Genomic DNA, 17,037 nt, shown 5'->3' on the forward strand with positions numbered 1-17,037 from the left:
CTTTATCTAAATTAATTCTACATTGACATTTCTAGCAGAGAACCAGGTCGAAAAAGAAGTTGTTGGAAAGGGGAGAAAACAGTATCAAAATTAGATTGAATGTTTCTTAATAACAGGGTCAATGTTTTGTTGTCTCATTGTATTGTTAAGCTCTTTGTTGCTGACTGCAGCAGAATTCCAACGTTTTTGCACAACACCACATTGTTAAAATGGTAGAGAGGATTTGATTATGGGTGAGTGAGTCTGAAAATGGTAAAATTACAACAAATCTGGGATCATGGTTTTCAAGGCAGCCTTTGTGGTCACATTCTTTTATTTGATGTGGTTCCTTCTGTCTCCTGTTCCAAACGGTGTAACGTACTAAAAGTGATGAAGCTGCAAAAAAAAAAAAAAAGAGAGAGAGAGAGAGAGAACTGTTTAGTAACAAAGGAGAAAGAAAGAAAACAGAGCAGGAGATCAAAGACCATAAAACCTGTCTTCAATCAAAAAGAAAAGAGAAAAGATGGGAGTTCCTTTTCACATGCTTCAGGCTGCTCTTCCTTACACCCATCCTGAATGACAGATCTCTTTAAACACTTGCCTATGTCTGAAAAGAACGTGCAATTTCAAAATAAGGCAGGACAAAGTGTACATTGAGAGCATTAACAAGGGTGTATCCAGGTAAAAGAAAAGGCTGTAGTCTATAAAGCCTGCCTTCCATCACCAGTAAATGGGATTTAACATGTTTTAACATTGGCCAATCCAAGCGACAAGCTCTTAGCTTAAAAAAACTTAATACAAAAACAGGTTTCCCATGTCCAGGCATGTTTTTGTTTATTTACATTTTCAAGGCTGGGTAATTTCCAACCATATTATTCATAACCACTCAAAAATGTCATTTTCTGATACTTTAATGTGTTTTTTGCAGTGAGAATACAGCTTATTAGAAAGATTTCTGAATACAAATCACTAATATATAGCACTTGGTGATGGATATATTGCTGTTGCATAGTATATTGACACTGGTACAGGTATAAATATGAGTGTATGCACATCTTTCATTGTGCCAGACCTTGTTCACAAATGTAAAAGTCTTTCCACTTCTTTTCCTCTCACAGAGCAAAAATAAAATACTATTGTGCAAGAGAACTCCCACTCAAGTATACAGGGTTACCTCATATGCATGCTCCTTCCTTTGTTGATGCTGTTGAAAGGGAAGCTGATGCATGGGTTTTCTTTGCTGACAGTAAGATAATTCAGGACACAGGTCAAAAATGTCTGGGGCTCCTAGTCTACGTAATGATGCAAAAAGCCAAGTACTGTATATTACTATCTATCTACAGCAGTGGTTCTCAAACTTTTTTTTACTCATGACACCTTTCACATAGCAAGCCTTTGAGTGCACCCCCCCTTATAAATTAAACATACTTTTTATATATTTAATGCCATTATAAATGCTGAAGACAAAACGGGGTTGATTTGGAGGTTGACAGCTCATGACCCCCCATTTAGTAACCTCACAACCCTCTGAAGGGTCCCAACACTCAGTTTGAGAACCCCTGATCTACAGTAATACGGACCTCACACTGTAGTATCTGAGTGCCTCACACTCTTTTTAATAGTGTTTATTCTCAAAAAATTCCTGCGAATATAGGGAAGTACCATTATCTCTGTTTTACAGATGGGGAACTGAGGCACAGAAACATTAAGCCCTGGATCCACACAAAGAAAGTTTAGGTGCCTACAAAATCAATGGAACAACATTGGGATCCACAACACCTGAGTTAGGCACCTAGCCTCCTTAACCATGCTTAGGGATGGGATCCACAAAAACCAGGATGCTAGGTGTGGAGTCATCTAAGCTAGCCAGTGGGAGATGCCAACTTTCTCTCTTTGGAACTGATTTAATGAAATAACTATGATGTTACAAATTTTTTGATTTCATCCCAGAAATAGGCATCCATTTTATTTGTGAAGAGTGCTTAATATGCAATGAACACACACAAATTAACCACAAATGTAAGTATATCTTAAATAGTCAGCAGACAAACCATTCAAAAATTATTTATGTAAAAATGGCAGTGTATGCTGGTGTGGGGTCTGTCACCAGCCCTAGAAGAATTCAGGGCCATGCCCATATCGCTTTCAGGCCTTTCCTTCAGTGCACTATTATTAATTCATAACGCAAAAACTCACTAAATAATAAAGCAAAGCTATTCCCCAGAGCAAAACATGCTGCATGGTCCAGAGCTCTTACGCTATATACCACTCTCTGCTCTGCTCTTCTCTCCTCCCGGGCCCCCAAGGGATACACCCTTTCCTTTAAATCCCGCTGAATCATATGATAGCCAGACAGCCCCTTACCCTTTTGTAGCTGGCTCACCCTGTCATAAATAGTTCTTCTTTTCTTGAGAATTAATCTCTGGCTGACAGAACAGCTCAGCTTTGCTTTGCAATTCCTGCTCCAACAGAACAATTCATTTGACACTCTTGAACAGTCAGGTAACAAAGAACTGTGGCCCTGAGTATATTTTGTATTCTATCATCCTGGAAACATTTGTATTATCACTTGGCAATTTGCAGCTACAAAAATGTCTGTCCTTCACAGAATGCATTCCGATGTCACTACCTCCTTCTTTCTAAGAAAAATTACAAGCTGGCCCACTTCGTAAGAACTCATACCTCAGGCAATTCCACCTGACCTGACTGACAGACTGGGATACAAAAGTCTGAATTCCTCCAGACCTCTTGCCTGCAAGATAAAGACAAAAAATATCCTGCAAGCTGCTATTGCCCTTGATAGACCTATAAGATATGACCCTGAAAGAAAACAGCATTCATTTGACTAAATATTTGTATTTTCCAGTCAGGATCAGTACTGTGCATTATCCATTCACCATAAATTCTGAAATGAGTATGTCACAAGCAGACTACCAGGTGACTTTCAATCTAGTTCTTGCTTTGCAGATGTTGCCTGGTGTGAACCTTGATTTCCTGCAACCTAAGTTTTGATTAAGATTCACTCCATTCTCACAGCAGATGCATTTTGTTGCAGTAGTCTTCAGATAAATTCAAAAAAAAGGAAATCACACTAAGTGAAGAGCCTTCACTGGAAACTTTAAAAATCATTCACAGCATAAGAACATCTATTTAAAACTCTTGGAAAATGTATTGACCTATTTATGCAATGTATGTATACTTCCTCACTTGTTATTTTTAACGGTAGCTATTGGAGTAGGAATTCATGGGTTCATTTTCCAACTCAGCCAGACACTTCCTGTGTAACATTGAACAAGTCATTTCACCTCTGTGCCACAGCTTCCCCAACTGTAAAATAGAGATAATACCTCACAGGGCAGTTGTAAGGCTTAGTTAGTTAATATTTGTAAAATGCTTTGAGGTGGTTGGGTGAAAGGTATTATCAAAATGCAAAATATTATTTTATTCAAGTACTTGGCAAACAGATTTCCAGTCCAACACAGGGAACAAACATGCACGTCTGCTCAGAGTTCCACCTGGTCCTGTTTACCTTTATTTTCTTTAAATAAATTCTGTGCAGCCACTTTCTCTTTTCAGAGAAGGGGGTGGGGGTTTGCACCAGGATTCCCTCCTTTCTGTGGAAGGACCCCATTCTTAAAGACCCTACCCTGTATAAACCTACTTTGCAGCTGAGCAGGGTTAAGCTCGGTTTCTCTCAAAATGTTTTATAGATCTGCCAAAGGAGATGGCTTGAGAGTAATGTGATGCATCTTGCTCCCCTCAAGGGGCAAGCATACTAATTCTACAGCAATTCCAGCTTCCACTGAGCTCCAACCTGGGACCACACACAGCAGCTTGCCGCTCTAATCCATTAGATCAAATTTCTTAGAAATGTAGATAATCGCCAGGTTTGTTATCTGGGAACTGGCTTATTTACAGGCTATTCCAGGCACACTGTGCCAGGAAGGAGGGAGAGTTTCTGGTTGCTGGGAAACTGGACCAAACCAGAATTCTTGGAAGGACTAAATCACAAATAGCTGCCCTTTGTCTTCAACAATGTCCTCTCTTGACCTGCACTTCTGAGAAAGACCGTCCTTTTCTTGTTGGTGTTTCTCAACCTCCCCTTCAAACCTGTTAGAGGACAGTTTCTAGACCTTCACAGAGGAAAGACATAGGGAACTGCTAGCATTCTCATGGTGTTCAAAAACAGGAGAAAGAGGCATGCACAATCTAGATGAGAATGCCTGAGAGAACTGATGAGGTACGAGGGACATGTCCTTCAGAGCAGAATACAAAGACTGCGTTGATTTGTCTTTGTTCATATGGTTAATAATAATAATTACAGTAAATTCTAAAATTACATTTACGTAGCTTCCTTTTTTCAATTGTTTCTTTTGAAACTATTTATAATGTTTATTTTCTTAGAGTAATGAGATCACTTGAGATCATTCAGTAAAAGCAGTGCAATGTCAGGCACTAGTATGTCTGTTAAATATTTGCCCTTTGAGGCAGATATTTATATCTGTCAGCAGAGCTTATCAATATAACGTTGGATAGTTTCTATTGAAATTAGGCTCAGTCCCCTGATTTCGTAACTACTAAAATATGTAACAATTGGAGTAAGCATTGTCTTAAAATAAACTTTCAGTAAAAGACTCTTAGCTGAAATATCTCAGTCTAATTCTTTCATAATTTAAAGACTGTCTGTGAAAGACTGATCTAAATCATAGAAGTTAGAGATGGGAAAGTCATCTTGTCCATCCTTAGGCTAATGCAGGACTATTCCTTTCAGTGCTTTGTCCAGGGTTGTTTTAAGTGTCTCCAGTGACAGAATTATCGCCACGGTCCATCAGAGACTACTGTATAGTTCAGCAGATCATTCTTGTTGAGATTTTTTCTGAGATTTTCTTTTCACTCCATTTTCCTTTGCTCAATTTCTCCCTGTTGCTCTCAGTTTTAACTACTGGCTCACCTTAACCAATTCTTATCTTTGAGGTTTAAAACCATCATACGCTTGTAAGGCCTTTATCATATGTCCCTTTAATTGACATTTAACCAAGGCAAACATATTTAAGTTTGTTTTTCCTCCATCAGCATGCTGTGCAACCTCATAATCATTAAGACACTTTCCTCTGAATTTCTTCCAGTTTATCTACATCTTTCAGGTATTGAGAGGCTCAGAACTGCGTACAACATTGTAGGTGCATTCTCACCAGTTTTTTCATAGATACATAGATTCCAAGGCCAGAAGGAACCATTGTGATCGTCTGAGCGCCTGTGTAATACAGGCCATAGAACTTCCCCAGAATGATTTCCAGAGTATATGTTTTAGAAAAACATCCAGTCTTGATTTAAAAATTGTCAGTGATGGCAAACCCACCACAACCCTTGATAAGTCGTTCCTATGATTAATTACCCTGTTTAAATTTTACACCTTATTTCCAGTCTGAATTTGCCTAATTTCAATTTCCAGACATTGGATTGTGTTCTGCTTTACTCGGCTAGATTGAAGACGCCATTATTAAATATTTGTTCCCCATTTAGGCAGAGATAAAGTCACCTCTTAACCTTCTCTTTGTTAAGTTAAATAGATAGACTCAAGGAGCTCAATCACTGTAAGGCATATTTTCTAATTCTTTAATCATTCTGGTAGCTCTTCTTTGACTCCTCTCCAATTTATCAATATGCTTTTTCTTGAATGGTGAACACCAGAAAAGGACACAGCATTGCAGCAGTAGTCTCACCAGTGCCAAATACAGAGATGCAATAAAAATTATAGTGTAAGGCCAAGAAGGATCCCTGCAGTACCTCATTAGAAACACACCTGTTTGATGATTCCCCATGTACAATTACATTTTGTAACCTATTAATTAGCCAGCTTTTAATCCACTTTAATATGTGCCATGTTAATTTTGTATCTTTCTAGTTTTTTACTCAAAAGGTTATGCAGTATCAAGTCAAATGCCTTTCAGATATCTAGAGTGGCATGGTGGGTCAGGTAGCATCTTTTATTGGCCAACATCTGTTGGTGGGAGTGCCAAGCTTTCAAGCCGCACAGAACTATTCTTTATCCTGGGACCAATACAGCTACAACTACACTGCTTACGGAAATCTAAGAGTATTACATCAGTACTAGTACGTTTTTCAACCAAATTTGTAATCTCAAACTTCCCTGACTTTTTAAATGTTCTCTATGCTCACTGATATTTGCAACACCTAAAAGTTAGGTCAGTTTACAAATATATTATGATTAAGGGAAGTAAATAAATGGACTTATTTTCAGTAAGACTAAACATGTGCATGATCGTGAGCACACACCTCTTTGTTTCCACACACATTCCTGATTTGCATACACACTTGATTACGTAGGTCTCAAATGCTAGACCTATCTTTCATCTATTTTAGAGTTTCATCTATTTTCTTTTTCTCTTGATAGACTTTAGAAATAGTTCTCACATTTTGCTACACTCTTCATTTTCATTCTCCACATAAGTATTATTTTTTAAAATGCACTTCCAACATTTGTTCTTTTTCTGTTGATACCATTATATCTTTCTGGTATTTAGGGATAATCTGCATGCCTTTAGTTAATTTGGTAAAATTTATCTGGCCTTTTTGTACTGATATTTTGATTCTGCTAAGTAGTGTACCTGGATGCATTAAGTTGAAGAACCTTGATCCTTTTTTATGATTGTCTTAAAATTGTTTGTTTCTTGGACAACTGCAGATTACATGTTTGTAGGCTCCTGTTTCCTTTAAGCACTTCCAGGAGAGAGAGCTTCATCATTTTCTATTCATTTGTACTAAAGACCTGTAAAAAAAAATTATAAAATACATTAAAATGTATCCATTTGTGATGTGCATGCTCAGTAATACTATAGCTTTTCTATTTTGTGTTCATTAATAAGTGCTTGTTTGAGAAACATGAACCCATTCCTCAAGACTTTTTACATACATTGACACATTTGTAGTGCTGCCAAAATTAATATGTTCTACCCTAATTTTTGTTTATGGTTATAAAGAGCTCCAAAAGTGTTTCTTTCTCAAAAAAAAGTCTGGCATCATTAAGGGTTTATTTATCCTGTTGTCCCAAAACATTATCTTCTCTTTTATCTTTGTTAATTGATTACCACATAATTGTATGTGCCTGAATATTTTGATGAGTCTTTATTTCTTGTACAGGGCATGTCACTTTTTTCCCCAATAATGGTTTTAAGGGGATTAGTGGCTTGCAGATTTTTATGCAATTTAAATGCATAGATATTTTATTATTGAACATGCATTCTTACTTGAGTTCATATTGGATGAATTTATTTCTTCGACCCAGTATATCTACATTTTAATTTCCAGGTAGTTGTCAAAAGTTGGTTCTTAATGTGTGTCACGCATGCTTAATGGAGATTTCATTTGCTAAAGGAGTTTTTAAAATGTCTTTTCACCAGTTCAAATTAAAAATATACCCAGACTGGAAAACTCCTCTTGTATGAAATCAGCGAATAGTAATTAAGGAGAACATTTGTAAGACATTTTTATGGTGAAAGGGCAACATATTTTTCCCCTTAGAATCTTCATGGTACCAGCAAAACAACTACCCCACCTTCTGCCTTCCATCTCTGTCTTTGTGGTTTGGCGGGCTAGCTCCATCTCTGCTGTTTTAAGCAGGTTTTGATTTTCCTAGACGCTTTTTTAGGCCTCCTCTACACTAGAAAATTTATACTGATATAACTACATCAGTTTGAGGTGTTATATTTTAGCAATATATCTATACTGGTATTAGCCCTAATGTCGACACAGTTATATCAGTATAAAGGTGTCTTAGAATGGTATTGCTTATTTCAATACCTGAACCAGAATAATCTATACTGGTATAGGCACTTTTATACTGGTATAACTGTATTCATAGTAGAGAATTATATTGCCACTTTATCTGTAACTGTTTCAGTTAAAGTGGCAAAACTCTCTAGTGTAGACAAGCCATTTGTCACAAATTTTAAATAATCATTCAGAGCCTGGAAAATGGATTGCAACAGAGCAATATAAGAAAAGAAGCAACATTTGAAAACTGTTAGAGATTCTCTTATGTCTTTGAGAAGGTAACAGATTTTTTTTAGACAAAGGAAACACAGTGGATCTAATTTACCTTGATTTCAGTAAGGCATTTGATATGGTTCCACATGGGGACTTATTAGCTAAATTGGAAAAGATGGGGATCAATATGAAAATTTAAAGGTGGATAAGGAACTGGTTAAAGGGAAGACTACAATGAGTCATACTGAAAGGTGAACTGTCAGACTGGAGAGAGGTTACTAGTGGAGTTCCTCAGGGATTGGTTTTGGGACCAATCTTATTTAATCTTTTTATTACTGACCTCGGCACAAAAAGTGGGAGTGTGCTAATAAAGTTTGCAGATGACACAAAGCTGGGAAGTATTGCAAATACAGAGTAGGACCGGGATATCTGGATATCCAGGAAGATCTGGATTACCTTGTAAACTGGAGTAATAGTAATAGGATGAAATTTAATAGTGAAAAGTGCAGGGTCATGCATTTAGGGATTAAGAACAAGAATTTTTGTTATAAGCTGGGGACACATCAATTGGAAGTAACAGAAGAGGAGAAGGACCTCGGAGTATTGGTTGATCACAGGATGACTATGAGCCGCCAATATGATATGTCTGTGAAAAAAGCTAATGCGGTCTTGGGATGCATCAGGCGAGGTATTTCCAGTAGAGATAAGGAGGTGTTAGTACTGTTATACAAGGCACTGGTGAGACCTCATCTGGAATACTGTGTGCAGTTCTGGTCTCCCAGAAGCCATGTTTAAGAAGGATGAATTCAAACTGGAACAGGTACAGAGAAAGGCTACTAGGATGATCCAAGAAGTGGAAAACCTGTCTTATGAAAGGAGACTCAAAGAGTTTGGCTTGTTTAGTCTAACCAGAAGAAGGCTGAGGGGAGCTATGATTGCTCTCTATAAATATATCAGAGGGATAAATACTAGGGAGGGATAGGAATTATTTAAGCTCAGTGCCAATGTGTCAATGTGAACGCAAGAACAAATAGATATAAACTGGCCATCAGGAAGTTTAGACTTGAAATTAGACAAAGGTTTCTAACCATCAGAGGAGTGAAGTTCTGGAACAGCCTTCCAAGGGGAGTAATGGGGGCAAAAGACATATCTGGCTTCAGGACTAAGCTTGATAAGTTTATGGAGGGGATAGTATGATGGGATAGCCTAATTTTGGCAATTAATTGATCTTCATGGTAAATATGCCCAATGGCTTGTGACGGAATGTTAGATGGGGTGGGATCTGAGTTACTGCAGAGAATTCTTTCCTGGGTGTCTGGCTGGTGAGTCTTGCCCCCATGCTCAGGGTTTAACTGATTGCCATATTTGGGGTCAGGAAGGAATTTTCCTCCAGAGCAGATTGGCAGAGGCCCTGGGGGTTTTTCACCTTCCTCTGCAGTGTGGGGCACATGTCACTTGCTGGAGGATTCTCTGGACCTTGAAGTCTTTAAACCATGATTTGAGGACCTCAGTAGCTGGGACACTGGTTAGGGGTTTATTATAGGAGTGGGTGGGTGAGATTCTGTGGCCTGCGTTGTGCAAGAGGTCAGACTAGACGATCATAATTGTCTCTTCTGACCTTTAAGTCTATGAGTCTGTTGGAACCAAAAGAGGAATCTGTGATTTTCTTTGTACTATTTTGAGCATCTCCACTGGTATCTCACTTCTGAGAGGAGCCTTAGATTTGGGTGCAACTGAGGCAAGAGAGACTGTGGGATGGACAACAGCACTTCCTTTGTTTAAGGGTAGGAGTATTCAGGGGATATATTTGTATAATATAGGGAGTGGAGATTCCAAACTTGACATGGCCCGATCATTATCATCTTCAGAGTAGGATCAGAGACAACTCTTAACTTGTCAAGATGAGGACCCTGCTTCATTCCTCTAATCTGAACAGAATTTCAGAATTTTCTGAGGGGAAGTTATAGTTTGGCTATCAGACCACACTTTTGATGACCGGCTAATAATACATTATGATCCGCTTGTCTTTGACCCGTCCTTAAGCGGCCAAATAGCATTCCCATACTTCTCAACACATCACCTTGATAAGTAGATGACCTGCAACAAATAAAGCAACCAAGAAGGAGACTAAAGTTGGTGACAAAAAACAGCTCTATATTTGACTAATGGCAGCATAAAGAGTTTTGTTCCTGTGTGGCTGTGCTGTACACTGAAGTATTTTCTTTTTCTTATTCAGTCTTGCATCTGCAAAGTCCAGCTCTACAGAACTATTCCATGTGGTGAACAGTCTGCTGACTCCAGACGGTTTCAGTAACAGCTTTCAGTGCATCTCATTATGATAAATTTTTGATTTAGTCTTCTATCATTCAAAGGATTTTGCCAGTATAGACTGTTATACCTAGACAAAGAAAGAGTCTGTCAAGGCATAAAAATCCATGCCAGAAAATCCATTTGTAGGATAAGGACCTTGCTTTGCAGAGACGATCTATTGGATCCTAATGTTTTTGTGGGAGCAATATATAAATAGCATGAGAGAAAGTAACATCTTAACTTTTGGAGTATAGCTTAGTTTAATTTATAGAGAAGTACTGTATGTTCAAAGAGAGATACAAGCCATGACCTCTAAGATAGATTCGTCTCCCTTATGATTGGTAAAAGGCAATGGGAAAGATTTGGTCTGTTGTTGAAAAAACTGGTATTGCCTTTATCTGGGTGTGCAATCAACTTTTAAGAAAAAGTGGTTATGGCCTTGCTTGTAGAGGAAGCCGTCAGATGAAGTTTCTGGCCTTGACAATTACAGCCCTTTCTCAAATCTTCCTTTTATGGGAACGGTTATTGAAAAGGTTGTGCCAGTGCAGCTTTGGGTTCCTTTTACTGTCCTTGGTCTCTCTCATTCTGGTTTCTGGTCTGTGTATGGTACAGAGACAGAATTAGTATCTTTATTCAAATGATCTTTTTCTAGTGATGGACAAAGTTCAGGTATAGAGCTAGTCAAGAAAAGGGGAGGGAACATAATGTAATTTTAAAACAGTGCAGCCAGCTCCAGTCAGATGTTCATGTTAATTTTATGGGATATGCCTTTGATATGCTTGACCATGAGGTGTTGATCTCACACTTACAGGATTTGATAGGGGTTAATGGATAAGTTATTTAGTGGCTCTCGAGGGTGTTGAGAAACTACTCTTTTTGAATTACTGTGGACATAAGTGGGTTATTTATGGATGCTTGGGTGTTACATGGAAGGCTGTTTATACTATCTGTTGTATACAGTTAGATGCAATGTCTGGTTGCATTTAAGCTGCTATGAACCTAGATGCAATGATGATAAAAATAATACAAATCATTAAATAAATGAAATTAAAACTGTTCTTTGAGAGGATGCTTGGTATGTCTGCCACTCCTATTACGAGCACTTAACTCTTGCAGTTGGAGGGGTTTGATACTCTTAGTTAAAGATGTCTGCTTGTCAGTAAGGTGTCAGCAGTAGTATATGGTAAAGTTATGATTTGTATCTCTAATATTTATTACATAGTCCAGGGCTAATATAAATCAGTTTGTAATCTTTTCTTAGTGTGATGCTGGGCTTTTTATATTGGGAATCACTAACATGTCCCATAGGAGCAGCATCTGATATATTGTGAAATAAAATTATTTTATTTTTAGTGCTCTTGGAGGCTCCTCTGCCCTTCACATCCCAACCTTTCCAGGTGGAGGCTGTCTCATTGACTATGTACCGCAGGTGTGCCAGCTGCTGACTAACAAGGTGAGTTAATACACAGAACTTAATTTCTCCTTCCTTCTTGTGTTATACTGTACTTTAAGCAATTTTATGAAAACACTGTGGAAACAAAAGATTCTACTTATTCGCACGATGATTTAAGTAAAGCAAACTCAAGCAAGTTAAACTATTCCAGTAACACCGTCTTATACCTGATCTTGTGAGAGATTGACCACTTTCATGACCCACTTAAGTCCATGGGAGTTGTAGGTATACAGCATTTCTTGGGTTTTAAAGGAGTTTTCTTATTGTTTTAAGGTACATTAGGATAAAAACCCCAGCATATTACTGTTCTGTTGCTAGATAAATAGCAATATATAGCCAATGAATTTATCTTTCAGTGGAAAGACATCTAACTATCCCTAGATTATTGTCGATTGTGAGCACTCGACAAAAGGTCCTATTAGTGATATTATCTCAGCTAATTCATCCAAATGGACTGATTCATCTTCTCTGATGAATGTTGATATAGTAAAGTAATAGCCACTTACCTTTTCCATTAATAGAAGGCTATATTCTGTTTGGCTTAGAGTCTAAGCGAAAGAGAAGGTTTATTCATTAGGTATAATATTTTGTTAAGTTTCTCAGATGATTTAAATGTAGTTTTTAACTTGAACAGTAACTTAGAACCAGGCATTCAGCAATCCGGTTATTGTAGATTCCGTATTTGTCTTTTTTGTTTCAGATTTTTTTGTTTTTCTTGTTTAAATGAGGAAATTAAATGATGTCTTTTAGAAAAGGTTCCTTCAAAATGCATTTCCATAATTATACAGAAATCTATCTTTAGAGCTGTTTTGTTGTGGTTTTCTGTTAAAACTACTTTCTGTTTTTAAAAGCTATAAGTACACAGGACTGTTTTTATCCTTTTTTTAAACAAAGTTACTTAAGCAAACTTAACATCTGTTTTCCTTTTTCCAAAATAATGTTTTAGATCCCACACAAAGCCTTCAAACTTAGCACTTTTTTATAAACTGAAATAAGTCCTATTTTATACATAGAGTTATTTTACTTTGAGAGAGTATAACATAGCTCTGAACACTGATTGTATCAAGGTTATTTCAAATAACTTAACACAAGCATTTGCCAACCAAGGAAATCCAATGTTACCATAGCCAACACAAATAAAGTATATATCTCCCCTACCCCTCGCCCCCAGCATTAAGAGGCTCTAACAGAGTTAGTTTCCATTATGAAAAGCAAAGTAGGATTTGTATAAGTGACTGTGAATGGAAGTATCCTATAGATATAACATAATGAGTTAGGAACTAGATACACTTTCAGCCTAGTATCTTCGGTGTTGGTTTCATCATGAGTCTAACCTTGCTTATCTTGCAAGTAATCCATTCGAGTCAACAGGACTATTCATGTAAAGCAAGGACTATTCAGTGGGCTCAGATCTTCCAACCTAAGCATAGTGGTCTGAATCAGTGCTGGGATGGAAGACTTTCAAGGGAAACTCAGGATACTACAGAATTTGGTGTTGGTGATTCAGTAGGTGGCTCTCTTGTATCTGAGTCAGCCTGAAGCCAATAATACAGCTTACTGTTGGGAAGTATTCTGCTGCAAGAGATGCTGTTTTTCAAATGCACAATTATGGTCCTAAGCAATTTTCTTAACAGGATGTTTCTCTAGCATCCTGGCCAAACGCTAGCTCAGCCAATTACACATTGCCTATCTAAGGTTTTTTCTATTGCTTCAATTGGATATGACATTCTTCTTTACTTCTTATTGCACAGTAGTGCTACTGGGTGCTGATTCACCTACAGGTGAATCAAGGGAGCCCTGTGTGCAGTTTGTTTGAAAGGCATTTTAGGATCCTGTGGGATGAAACATGCCATCTAAAAGTAGGATGCAACATTATTGATATTCTGTAAATAGATTTCTCCAATAAAGCTAGAAAAATATGAAGAGTTGGGAGCCTTTTCTTTCTGTAAAATGTCTTCATAGCTTTGGGTTGGCTTTTTTTTTTTTTTCCAGGTACAATATGTTATTCAGGGATACCATAAGAGAAGGGAGTATATTGCCGCTTTCCTGAGTCACTTTGGAACGTAAGTCTTCTTTTAATGCATCTTCTCATGTAATAGCAGCAAAAGCAAAATTATTTTACCTTTCTGATTCATGGTTAGATGTCCTGGTTGCTAGTTGAAGCAATGACAGTCTACCTCTCATTATAAGGTTCTGCTGAAACATTATATATAATCCTACTATAGCAGCTACAGTCAACAAGATGACTTGAAGCTAGAGGTAAAACTTGCTGTAGGGCAGGAGAGCATGCTCATTACATGACCCTTGACTATATAATTAACTTCCACTGGATGAGTCCACATCTATCCATCTTCAGAAAATGATGCACATAGGCCTTCTCATAGTAGTGATTGTAGCAAGCAATCCAGCATTATTCCTCCTGGAAGCCAGCCACCACATTAATTCAACTCAGAAAGTAACCTAAAATGAGGAGGAGATAGTAGTTTTCATCCCTTTGTGAAGAAACTGAAGTTTTCTTATTTCTGTATAGCATGACTACAGAGATATTATGGCAATAGGCACATCAAAAAATGAATGGATGGATGGTTATAGAGAGACTGTAAGGAGAAGCACCCCAGATGCTCTCAGGTGGCACAGTGACACCTAAGGAGAGAGGCAGTTTCTTATGGATCCAAACCATATAAGATCGATATCAGTGGTGCAAATCAGACGTTAGTACAGACCTTGGAGAACTGGTCTGACTGTAAACATGATTTCTTTTCTGAAAATTATTCAATCCAATCTGTGCTACAGAAAACCCGCCATCTGTACAATGGATTTATAACACAATTCTTAAGACAGAAAGAATCTATCTCCATAATGACCAAGTAAACTGTCCTGACGTCCTGCTGTGGTTTAAACATGACAGTAGACACCATCTGATCCCAGGGTCGATAAGATAAAGTTGATGATAGAAGTATGAAAAGCACGTTATGTAACAAATTAGTATATTGAAACATTGCAGTTTACAGACTCTGATGCTATCATAGTCTTAAAAAGACAGACCACCCCTAATGGTTTGGGTATTTAATCCATTTCAGGCGTGGACAGAATTGTATGAGCAACTTAATCAGAATTTAGGTCCTTGTGTATTATTTATGACAATATGATAAATTTGACAATATACAAAAACTAAATTAAAAAAACAGCAGCAGCAAAAACAACAACAACAACAAACAGCACCACAGTAATTTGACACATCTGAGTGTTTAACAATATAAGATAATCAGGAATCGAGGATGAAGATATTAACTCAGCTGTCATATGGATTTTTTTCTCTGCATAAGTAAAAAAAATAGTCCTTGTGAAAGCTTTTCTTTAAATTTAAAATTCAATTTGTGGATTTTGAATGTATATTTGTATATTTTAGATGTATAAATTGTCAGATTTAGACTCCACCTAGATTACACTGCTCTACAGCCAAAATGCTTCTGAAATAAATGTAGTCCAACTTTACTAATTCTGGGTCACTTGGAACGAAAATGATGCTTAAAATTGTTGATTGGCTCTAGTTTTCAAGATATGCTATTGGGTCAGTATATACGACCCTTGACTTGGGAATGGCGGACGATAAGTGAGTTATAAAGGGAAGGGATCTCAATTTAAACCAGAAATGACTAAAATACATCTTTGACTGGATCTATGAATAAATCTATGACTGGGTTTGGACAGTACTTGCTTTTTAGGCAAAACAATGAATGATGCAATCTGAAGCTGGTATTGCGTCATACATGATATGAATTGCATCATGTTATTCTTAGAAGTCATGGATGATGCAATCATAACGAAGCTTACATCACTCTGCTGAACAAATTGCCCTATATCAGCTCTAGAAAGCATACAGTGTCTTGCTCTCTTATTTATCAGTGTTTGATTTTGCAAAGGGACACATTTCTGTTTAGCCAAAGTGAGCAGAGATGCCTCGTACTTGTGTGAACAGTGCAGGTAACTTCTGCTATGTTTGTGGTGAAGTGACTTTTGCATCACAAAAGCGCAGTATAACCACTATGGTTAAGAAAGCCTATCACCTTCATTTTGGCTGCAAAATTGGAGATCAGGACAAGAGGTGGGCCCCACACATATGCTGCAACACTTGTGCAACAAATCTTCGCCAGTGGTTGAACGGGAAAAGGAAATCTATGCCTTTTGCAGTGCCAATGATTTGGAGAGAGCCAACAGATCATCCCAGCAATTGTTACTTCTGCATGGTGCCTCCAGTTGGGAAAGGTGCATCAAAGAAGAAAAAGTGGACTGTGCATTATCCAAACATTCCATCAGCTGTACGCCCAGTACCCCACGGAGAAGGACTCCCGGTTCCTGATGCACCAGAATCATTCTCACTTGAGTCAGACAAGGAAGAGGAAGAGGATGAAACTTCTGGTCCTGAACCGTCAATGTCACAGGACCCACATTTTCTCCATCCTCCTCCTCTGAACCACACCTCATAACACAAGGTGAACTGAATGACCTTGTCAGGGATTTGGAACTCCCCAAGAGTAAGGCAGAGCTGTTGGGCTCCAGACTACAGCAGTGGAATCTCCTGGCAGGCTATCAGGGCAAATGGAGCCCATCAATGCTTGTAGACTATTGCTGGACAGTGACAAGAGATGCTCCATTTAATGAATACAAGAGACAAGCCAAGAAGCGCCGAGTAGATACTGCATAGGACTAAACTATGTACAAAATAGTTTTTTGCCTTTTGTTTCATAATAAATTTTATTTATATAACCCTTTTGCTGATTTTTAAAGTGTTACATAAACAGGACAGGTGAAATATTATCATGTAAAGCAACCATAAACACATGAAAAGACCTAGGTTTACAATTTATGATTAAAACTCTACTATCTACACAATATACATAGACATAAAATGTAAAAACTTAAATATCTTTGAAACAGTAGCCCATCAGTTGTTTTAATTGTCATATTTGAATTCAGCACATCAAAATACATAATAAATATCACATTTTATCTCTGAAGCAGACGACTTCTCAAAAATTGTAGACCAGTAATTACTGGAAGTCAATATTATGACATGAGTCCCTAGATTTTCAGTAAGGTCTCTGCTTTTTACATATAACTTCAATGTCATAGTGTATTAATAAGCTCCATCTGAGTAACATACATGCAGTTTTGGGTAGATATGTTCAATTATTACTGAATTGCCATTGCAAGTGCTATTAGCAGAGCTCATTGCCTTTTAAAAAGTATCTTATTTACACTGACACTAGCCATTCCTCAGGTGGAAG

General features: G+C 37.6%; 1 protein-coding gene across 1 annotated transcript in view; it reads left to right on the plus strand.

Annotated features, from left to right (window-relative positions):
- The window catches only part of BABAM2 (BRISC and BRCA1 A complex member 2), a 341,856-nt gene that overhangs the window by 258,405 nt on the left and 66,414 nt on the right, over positions 1 to 17,037 (plus strand). Inside the window, 2 exon segments of the mRNA XM_030557316.1 lie at positions 11,650 to 11,749; positions 13,742 to 13,812. Coding sequence (XP_030413176.1) covers positions 11,650 to 11,749; positions 13,742 to 13,812 — 171 coding nt within the window.

This window comes from Gopherus evgoodei, chromosome 3, assembly GCF_007399415.2.
Source record: "Gopherus evgoodei ecotype Sinaloan lineage chromosome 3, rGopEvg1_v1.p, whole genome shotgun sequence".
Lineage (NCBI taxonomy): Eukaryota > Metazoa > Chordata > Testudines > Testudinidae > Gopherus > Gopherus evgoodei.